The sequence below is a fragment of the Suillus subalutaceus genome (assembly GCF_016647625.1).
Source record: "Suillus subalutaceus strain FC151 chromosome Unknown DFJ58scaffold_692, whole genome shotgun sequence".
NCBI classification, from domain to species: domain Eukaryota; kingdom Fungi; phylum Basidiomycota; class Agaricomycetes; order Boletales; family Suillaceae; genus Suillus; species Suillus subalutaceus.
In genome coordinates this window covers 4,249-13,745 of record NW_024540941.1, presented here as the reverse complement: position 1 = coordinate 13,745, position 9,497 = coordinate 4,249, and the positions used below count along the sequence as shown (strand labels likewise).

The following is a 9,497-nucleotide window of genomic DNA, read 5'->3' as shown; positions in this document are numbered from 1 at the left end:
CTGGAACGATTACGAGCGCAGAATGCGTTGCGATGAATGAATGGATCAAGAAAGACGCATAGTCATCGGACGAAGGCTTCCCCCCATCGTTCAAAACATGCTTGGCGAGAAAATGACCGCTCGCGAGCAATGCGAGATTCTGAGAAAGTGTTTCGCTTGTCTCAATATCACCTCCCTAATTGAATTACGCACCCAGCTACTCTCCGAACAGCTGAAGGATGCTGAAGATGCTTCTCGCTATCTTAGTGTTTTTGAAAACGGCCGAAGGCACTTTGCAGAGATGGGCGTCATCTTCACTGATGAGGAAGCCATCTGGATGTTGCTGAATCGCTTACCAGACACAACCCAATAGGTCGCCTTTCACTGCCTTATTTCCAGTCGCTCGTCCACTTCGACCATTACACCCATTCTCACCTTTGAGGAGGTTGCAGCCTCATTTTTCGAAGAGGCAAATCGACAACGTGGGCAACTTAGACTTGCGAAATCCAGTTCAGATGCTCATGTCGCTATCACATTCGACTGCAGAAGGGGCCTATCCTTTGCTGTCGTCAAGGCATCATCCTCTCATTCATTCACAAGTGATGAAGACATCCCGTCCATTGCCCATCCCAAACTCTCCGCTATCCTTGGCTTTGGAACCATGTCGACCTTGATCACTGACCGCGATATGTTCTGGACACGTTGTTCCATCACTCGCCGAGGTATGTCATCTCGTAGTCATAGTAGTTACATGTACTGACTCGTACCTAGACTCTACTCTAGGTACTCACTAATATTAGCGTTGTTCCATCACTCGCTGAGACTCTACTCTAGCGTCTACAACAGTGAGTCCAGCACACTCCAACAGGTGTCTCAGTGAGGGGGTGTGGTTGGTGTTACCGCCTATTTCATCACCTTCGTCACCTTGTCGTATGTACTATATAGTTTTTTGCTTCCTCAGCCATCACAAACCACTGATCCTTACATAACTATCTCATACTTATTGCGGCAGGGCTCATCATATATACCTCAGGATCGACTCATTCGAGTCGCTGAGGTATGTATCATTACTTCGTACTTACACTTCGTACTAACGTAGCCTACTAGCCATTTGCTCTAGCTTACATCCCCAGGGACAGTCAAGTACGCGCTTCAGTTTACAAAAACACCACGTATCAGATACTTACAAACGCGATAAGAAGAGAGCAGTCAAACCCATCTTCGCTTGGATTGCGCGTCTAAAACGGCCGGCGAGAACGGTGGGCTAGCGCAGGGCAGCCTGACGTCGTGACATTCGTGAATCCAGAGATGTAGATAGGGCATGGGCCCTTTAGACTAGACAGTTCCATCCGACATAGGGTACGTTACCCCAATGGACAGAGATTGAAACTAAGAAAAACAGTCTGTGCCAAAATTCTCTGACACATGACCCAAACGTATTTCTTCGCGCGCTCGTCGAACTCGGACCATGGTGAAGACGAAGACAAATGTGTCAAGTCTGTGCCGGAACACCAGCGCTTAGGAGGCTCAGCTAAGAGCATACGTCAGTTGTTCACAGAACGGTACTCGGCCTGAGCCGAGCCCCAGCGTTGATTCAACTTGTTTAAGCCAATTAAAACTCGATTAAAATCCTGCACAAGGCTAAGACACAAGCAGTCCGAAAAGAACCCAAGGAGTGCAGCGTTAAAGGAATTCCTTATGCAACACTTCAGCTTCTTTCTTCGCCTGTATTGCGTTAACACGGCGGACGAAGGAGTCCAATATGGGCTCTGCAACGTCCACTGTGAACTGTTCCACAGTGAAAGGCTGAAGGTCATTCACAAACTGCCTTATGCTCGCCTCGTATTCCGAGGGGAAGGATTTGATCAAGCTGTCTCCGAATGTTTCTAATGAATCGTACCCGTCAAGATACCTGGATAATCCCAGGTGGATAGGACGGAGAATTTGGGAAACACCATTTATCATGGGAGAATAGATGGGAAGGGGAGGGTGGGTGGAGTCTGCGTATTCGTTGGAATCGTTGGAGTCAGCTGCAGCCGTAGATTCAGGAGGCCTGTCTCCAACACCGCCCGGGGCGAGGGTAATGGAAGGTGTCGCCAGAGTCCTCAGAATTACCATCTGCCAAGCGTTGACGACCTTCCTGGCGCATTGGTACATCCTGCACGCGTGGAGCTTTCCCTTTGGTTAGATCTCCAGTTCAATAGAGATGCTACATCTGCTTACTAGATCCACCTTGCCATCGATCCCGTTCTTCTTCATCATACTGTTCCGTGCTATGTGTTTCCACATGGGAAGATTTCGCTGGGAACAGGAAATGATTGGTGCGAGAGTTCCATCACTCTAACGCCCTCACCTTGCTTGTGCCTGAACTCGCGCCACCAATCTCCCGCTTGCTTCAACATGCACGTTACTTTGACTCCATCCGACTCCATCTCACTGGCGACCCATTCCCATACCGGCCGATGCTCTGGTGGGCTGATTCGATCTAGGCTTTGCCACAAGACGTTGTCCTCGGCTACCTGATCCTTCGAGTTAGGTTTCTCCCGGTGCACATATCCCTCGAATATCAAACGAGCCTCCAAGGTGTTGAAAGGGTTTCGGTCATCTGTTGTGGGATCAATATGAGACGACCGCATAAACATCCAAAAACTATACCTCTTTTTTCCGAAGTCAGAGTCTCTGCCTCAGACAGACTCAAACTAATGCTCAAGCTATCCACAAACTCCCTCCAGATCATCTTTCCGAGCCAGAGGTCCTTCGCGTTCGCCTCGATGTCTTGCCAATTAGGATTGAGGGAGATGATGCCGCTGAGGCTGCGGAGGTCGCCCAAGAACTGGCCGACATCGTGGTACGCTGGCTCTGTGACAAGAGCGTAACGCAAGAAGTCAATTGGTGCGTTCCAATAGTCATTCCCTGCGACGCACGAGGTTTTCAGTAGCTAGAAAGGGTTGCATGCAGTGATGAACTCGCCTTCACTGAACCAATCCCACTGCTTGATGCTCCAGAAGAGGGGACGAGGCTCGTGTCCCTCGTGCCAGCGAGACGGTAGCTTGGCCCCTTCCTCATATCGAGTCTCGAAAAATTGGCTGGGCTTGCTCATCTCTTCGAAGGACTGAGGTTTAATTGTTTTTTCAAAGGCGTCGTCGAACCCTTCGATACGCCCGTGGATCCAGAGATTGGTATCTGCCGGGAGCGACATGATGTCCCGACCCTCCTCCTCTATGTCCCATTTCCTTTCTATTCAGGTCAGGCGATGTTGGAAGAGCGGCGAACAGGATGAACACACCGAAAAATGCTTTATTTTCGAGGCTGACGGGATCTGCGTGCAAGAATTCAGGTCCATCAGCCTCGGCCTCCGAGTAAGTCATATAGAACCAATCCCGAACCATCCGGACCTTCCATTCGTTGAGAACTTTCACGCGCTCCTCACCAGGATCCGTGTTATAATTCAAGCCGACCAACTCCTCCACCGCAAGAAGTCTGGCGAGCATGTATTGAACAAGCAATGTTCCGGCGTTCTGTCGGCAAGTAGTGGCCATCTTTTTCTCCTTCGAGTTCAAAGCCTTTCCCTCCTCCTTCGACCAAAGCCTCCAGATGTTGATCAATAGTACAATGTTGTAGGATAGCTCGAGCCAAACATCCCGGTACCTCATTGGCAGGGGTACATACCCTCTAAGCTGCCCACCCTCCATCACTGGTACCCGGCAGGTTGTGTGCTCCATCCTCGTGTCAAAATCAACGGCGACCACCTCTTGCGGGGCGGAGTAGGTGATGAGAGTTCCAAGGTTTGTTAGGGACTCATCCATGACTAGTTCTGCACGGATGAGTGGGATTGAGAAACAGGCCATGGGCTTCCGGAGTCGGACTGGGGGCACCGGCCGAGTTGATTGACCGGGCATTACAGCTAGCTCCCGATTCCTCTTGGTCTTGGCGTTTTTGGTCCTCTCGTGTTGATGGGCCGCAGAGGGTTGGCTACTGAATCTGCGTGCGAGAGAATTTGAATTTGTGCGTGCAATCTTTGGCATCCAAGCCTCACAGAAGAAGTTGAGGTTGTTTCTCAAGGGTTGTTCGCTTGTTTTTTGAGGTACAGTGTTTGGCAACATTTGGCTGAGGCTAAGGCTATTAAATAATAGGTCCTGAACGGTACCTACTACCTAGTACCCCCGGTTCATCAGGATGGAGAATTATTGCTTTGTGCACCATTGGCGATGCCGAGTTCTGTTTTAACCAACGTTCTGTCCCACGGCACCCTCGAATCTGTTTTTTGCCATCTCTTGCGCTGACGCTATTGATGTCGTTTCATATCACCACTGTCCCCTGCCGTCTAGCTGCCTTTTCTTGGTCTGAGAACATGGACGTATCTTCTAGCAGTATTAGCTGAAAGCTCAAGGATTCTATAGACATGCTTCAGTGCACAACCATGCTGGCTTCCCTCGCACACCTTCCGCCATCTGTCTTGCATATGTAAGTCGTTTCTATTATATATATTGTACCAATCTCATGACATTCAGTTTGAGTAGCATTCCACATCCTCTCATACCTTCCTCCACTCTCGCACCGCATAGCGCCGTCTCGAAAATGTTCACTCCCTTGCGCCTTCTCGCAACTTATCATATTATAACTCACGTTCCGGTGATATGATGGCGCGTATTTAGCCATCTACGCTATATACAGCTCAGGTATGAATATGTCTCGACGGCTCAAGATAGCTAGTAAAACAGAAAGAGAGAAGCGAAGTCCAAAGAAAACGGAGAATTTACGTCAAATGAGGATTATTGCAGTGAGAATGGAGGAATGCGAGATGAGGAGGTGGTTCGTATATCTTTTTCAACATCGATCAGTTTGAAACAAAGACTGAGCTCGCGTCCGGCGTTTGTAACCTCCCATTCTAACTGTTAGGCCCGTCTATGAGGGCAGATGGTTCATAGACAGACTGGTGAAACTGAGTTTGAATTCAGATAGGAAACTAAAGGCCGTTCACTTGAAAATTAAATAAATTAAATGAAGCTAATTCAAGGACAGAAGAGGAATTACAAAGAGAGAACAGCAAAAAAAGTGATCGGTAGCAGCTACAGTAACAAAACATGTATCTAGACATAATAGGTATTAAAATTGAACTAGCCCAATGAATCTACGAAGAACAAATAACTGCTTCGGTATACAACGTCATGAATCTGATTGAAGGATGCCGAAAGCTGCAGAACACACTCGGCGATGGCGCCATGGGATGTTGCGACATGGCTCAAATGCAGATAGTGTTTGGTTCGGCTGGAGGGATGCGCCTGGATTGTTGGAGGCGCTTGGATGCTCGTGAAGGAAGTGCGGCCGCTGTGTTGAGAATGTTTTTGAATGATGTCAGCATCATACTGATTTGGCAGGTGGAGCGGCGGGAACTTATGGTAGAGGCTGCATCTGTATGTAAGGTGCTATTATGAACGCGTATGATGAAGGCGCAGTGAATAGGTGCTTACAGAATGCTATCAGTGGGGGTTGCTATAGCACCTAGGCCGTGACGGGGCACTCCGTATTGAAGTCGGAGCTTGGGCATGCTGGGCTGAAGATTACAAATGGAGTGGGTGCGGTTAGGGAAGGCTGCAGAAAGGAATCGATTTACTCACCCAGGAATTTCGGCGCAGCTTGAAAACAAAAGGAACGACAAAATTGCCATGCTTAAATTCGAACATTTTGAAAGCTGCTATGCAGTTTCCATCGCCAAAGATGTTAAAGAACCCACGAGCCTGTGATGTGTTGGCAGTTAGAAAGAAGATCGCTAGATCTTAGGTCAAGACGAGTAAGTTCACGACTGTTGAGGATGGCGTCAAAGACTGACCTTGGAAATCTGAGATATGTATGGATGTGTGATGTTGGGTGTGCTGCCATTAAAGCACAAAGACAGTGCAATATTCGCTTTGTTGGCATGCAGGCATGGCCAGGGACGGCGACTGCAGCGCGGGGCAAGTCTAAGTGGTACCAGGTCTTCTATGTCGTTCGGAACTTTGCCTGTCTTGAGTATCTCGTCAAGTAAAGCGCAGGCCACGCCAATTGAGGCTGCACACCAGCACAGGCAATTAGATTCATCGAGATTCTTTTGCCAGTTCATTCCTCTCTATCAAAGCATTGATGCCCCACCCCCAGCGCCTTCTGGAATAAAACGCGTTTAGTGGCAACAGCAGTCCCTATACTCTCAATGGAGAGTGCATGTCCACGGGTTGACTTGGGCCTCCACTGCGAGCGACGTTTTTCAAGAGGCTGAATCCAATCATTGAATGGAATCTTTAACTTATGATACTGTTGTGCTCGAAGCCGTTGGAGCAGCGTCACATCCTCGACTGTATATACCGGTGTGTCGCCAGCGAGGCACGAGGTAGTGAAGGGCGCTATGGTATGACAGACACTCCATGGATGACTAATCTACGGTGTTAAGTAGCTGCTACTTCGCTTCTGTACCCGGGGGTCTGGAAAAAACAGCGGCGTCTGTTGGTGTGCTTTGCTTGATTCAACATCTTCTCTACAGCTCTTCACAGGAGGCACTAAGCCATGTTTCGACCTCAATGGAGATATGCTTATAGATCAGGTCGTGTAGACGAAGTCCCTCTCCCGTACTCAGCATCTCGTCCTCCCCGTCATCATCAGCAGGGCGGAACTCTTCCTCCAGCTTGTGGGAGGCAGGGAACTCGGGGTCAGAGCCGTACGTGTTCTCGGGAGCTTCAAGTTTAAAACATGACTTGAATACAGACAAGCATCAAATCCGCCACAAAGAAATACCAAGTGTTGGAGTGGAGGGTTCTAAGAAGCAGTGCAACATTAGTAGAAGGTCGTTGTTAGTGTATAAATTTGGCCTACCCTCGCTAAAACATTGAATCCCTTCATGTTGCGGTGTTTGGGAGGTGCTATGCAGGGTACTAAACCTCTGTATCCGTCAAGGTGCTCAAGGCATTATATGAAAGAATTTTTCACCTGGAGTACTCTCCGCATTCTCATCTCCGTTATGCCTGCTTCGAGGGTGCTGTCCATCGTTGCGTGTCCTGCAAGACATATCCTGCGGCTGTCCTATTCTTGCTTCCTCTCGATCGTCGGTGCCCTCATTTGATGAAGATGTGACCGTTTCTCTCCGGGTCGTGTTTGGTTTGTCTTCGAATTCCGGTTAGGACCCAATGGCCCACGCCCTATAGTTTGACTGGTGGGGAAATCTTTGATCCCTCGTGATGCCCTTGTAGCCTCCTTTGCCAAGGAGCAATCTACTTGCTTGCGTGGCCGACATTGCTGCAGATGTGGAATCGGGGGCAGTCCGAAGATGGCTTTTCCCACGTTTCCAGCTATGACGTGTCTCCCCCCATGAGGTAGAATCCGCACCTGTTGACTTTCGCCCTCCTGGGTTTGTCTCCTAAGCTTGGGTTGGAGGCAAGGCGCTGAAGCTTGTATTATGGGGACATTCCGAAGAGGCGTAGGAGTTTTTGAGCTTCTTGAACTCGAAGACGCCGTTAAATGGAGGAGGAACTTTTTGACTTTCGACCTTGAGTCGGCCATCATGCTCGGACGAAGCCAATATGACTTGGGAATGAGCGCTGTAGTGGACAGCACGGAAGATGCCGTATATGTAGCGTTTATACCCTCGCAAGTCGGCAACTCCGCCTCTTTCCATTCTGAAGTAATCCTCCGTCGTTTTCCTCACAAGGTGATTCCACCGTCTGAAGTTCGACTCGCTTCCTCTTCCGAGTCTTCTGGTTTTCGTACACTGTCTCGTAACCTCTTTTCCTCTCCCGAATATGTTTCATATAGGGAACTGAGGGCCCTGGCCGAGGTCACGGTGATGGAGGAAACCAGGCTTGAAATTAAGCTGGGTGAGTGTCTGAGCCGCCAATTCTGGCTTGAAGGATAGTTCGGATCTCAAGGTGTACATCCCCCTTTGACAATCCTCCTCGCTTATAGCCCTTGACCCGATTGAAACATTTATTGAAGGTATCTGCCTTGAACTCTGCTCCTCTAGCAGAAGTTGGTCTGGGAGATATGATGGTTTTGGAGCTCGATTCGACATTTTTAGACATGAGAAACGTATGTCAATGCAAGATATAGTGCGCAAATTTAAGAGTGCCTAGCAAGACAAGTTCGAGTGAGAAGAGGGCTTAAAAATCGTGAGACAGCGCACCTAGCGAGACAATAAATCTGAGTAAAATGAGGCAAGAGGCTAAGTTTCTACAGTCTCGTTAGACATTAGACATTAGCCGTCGACTCCTAAAGGAGGTGGCCCGTTTTCCTTCCAACATAACGAGGAAATGCAGTACTACGCCCCTTATCGAAAGTACTTGCCTAGCAATTTCGTCAAACTCCTTTGTGTTTGGGACCAGCTACGCATTCCCCATGAAGAGAGAGAGCAGGTTTTCAGGGGTGAGCTTCTGGCCATTGGATTTGATGTAGATCCCAATCTTATGCGGGCCCGAATGTTGGATGAATCACAGGCAATTCTCATTGCATCGCTCACAGACTTCGCTGTCCAAGGTTCCCCGGCGCTCCCTTAAAGATTTTTCAACGCCTATCAGGTCGTCTTAACTGGGCCTCGAATGTTTATCCTCTCCGGCCTGGCCTTTCAGCTGTCTATAGCAAAACGACAGGCAAGCTCGCTAAAAAGGCCCTTATTTGATATATAACGGAATTTTGAAAAGCACCGTCCGCACTGTCCGTATCGTCCTGGCCTAATTTGGCTACCCGGAAACGTTTCGGCATCCTTCCGGAATTTATCGGAATTTCAATTGCAATTCTCGCCACCAGGCAGCACAACGCCCTGCCACTCCTGTGCGCTACCCGTTGTCGTTTGTCGTGTTCGTGCAAACAAACCATTAATTCCATCTACCCAGGGCTAACAACTTCTGCCTTGGGCGGAGGCAGATCTGGTTCAAGCATGTACCTTCTCAAGGGAGGTCCTGACCCCTTGTTCACTCACTTATATGAATTCCTTCGCGCGCTTGCCCACCTCAGGCAGCCACATCTGTCACCAGGCATCCTGGTAGTACTATGCCCCGCCCTCAATACTCCCAGCAGCATGTTTCAGTGTGATCATCATTTGTCGGATGATGCAGACGATGCGGACGTATGGGACAGAGTGGACAGGACGGACGGGACGGATAGAACCTTCGAACTTTCAGGTTCCCTCCCCGCATAATACGCTGGGGGCGTTCTCAAATGATTCAGATCTCATTGCGGGCTAGGCAACCTCAACGGGAAGACTGGTCCTTAGATGGCTCTCGATGTCTCCACCACCCTCACTCCTCGCATTTAAATCCATGCTTGTCATTCTGCGCGAAACACCATGGGAACGTTGATCCGACTCCAGACACTCTGTGTGCTACATCCTTTTTTTTTTGAATCCTGGTTTATTATCCGTTGGGGCGAAGCCCTATGTTTGACGCTGCCTACACTATTCTACTGGCAGTTGATTCGATTGAGTCCTGTGCGTGGTATCTACCCTGTACAGCGGTTCCAGCTTTCGCGAGGGCAGTTAAGGCCTTCTTCAGGCTCCTGGT

At 49.2% G+C, this 9,497-nt stretch overlaps 3 protein-coding genes across 3 annotated transcripts; 2 read left to right on the top strand and 1 right to left on the bottom strand.

The window, feature by feature from the left end:
• Positions 1–97: 97 nt before the first annotated feature.
• On the top strand, positions 98–1,221 carry DFJ58DRAFT_739428 (uncharacterized protein; the record flags this gene model as incomplete). The annotated part of the gene is made up of 6 exons (XM_041387039.1): positions 98–318; positions 379–701; positions 751–762; positions 814–824; positions 992–1,036; positions 1,087–1,221. The coding sequence occupies 6 exons, from the start codon at positions 98–100 to the stop codon at positions 1,219–1,221; spliced, it is 747 nt and encodes a 248-aa protein (XP_041234730.1).
• A 441-nt stretch (positions 1,222–1,662) lies between these two features.
• Positions 1,663–6,849, bottom strand: DFJ58DRAFT_850203 (uncharacterized protein; the record flags this gene model as incomplete). Its single annotated transcript, XM_041393748.1, has 16 exons — positions 1,663–2,157; positions 2,203–2,252; positions 2,333–2,584; positions 2,635–2,892; positions 2,956–3,216; positions 3,266–4,098; positions 4,421–4,454; positions 4,520–4,575; positions 4,606–4,638; positions 5,188–5,391; positions 5,451–5,533; positions 5,598–5,717; positions 5,810–6,027; positions 6,162–6,308; positions 6,502–6,703; positions 6,823–6,849. The coding sequence occupies 16 exons, from the start codon at positions 6,847–6,849 to the stop codon at positions 1,663–1,665; spliced, it is 3,273 nt and encodes a 1,090-aa protein (XP_041234729.1).
• A 553-nt stretch (positions 6,850–7,402) lies between these two features.
• On the top strand, positions 7,403–8,495 carry DFJ58DRAFT_739425 (uncharacterized protein; the record flags this gene model as incomplete). Its single annotated transcript, XM_041387038.1, has 3 exons — positions 7,403–7,820; positions 7,967–8,031; positions 8,202–8,495. 3 exons carry the CDS (start codon positions 7,403–7,405, stop codon positions 8,493–8,495), a joined length of 777 nt encoding a protein of 258 aa, XP_041234728.1.
• Positions 8,496–9,497: the final 1,002 nt, after the last annotated feature.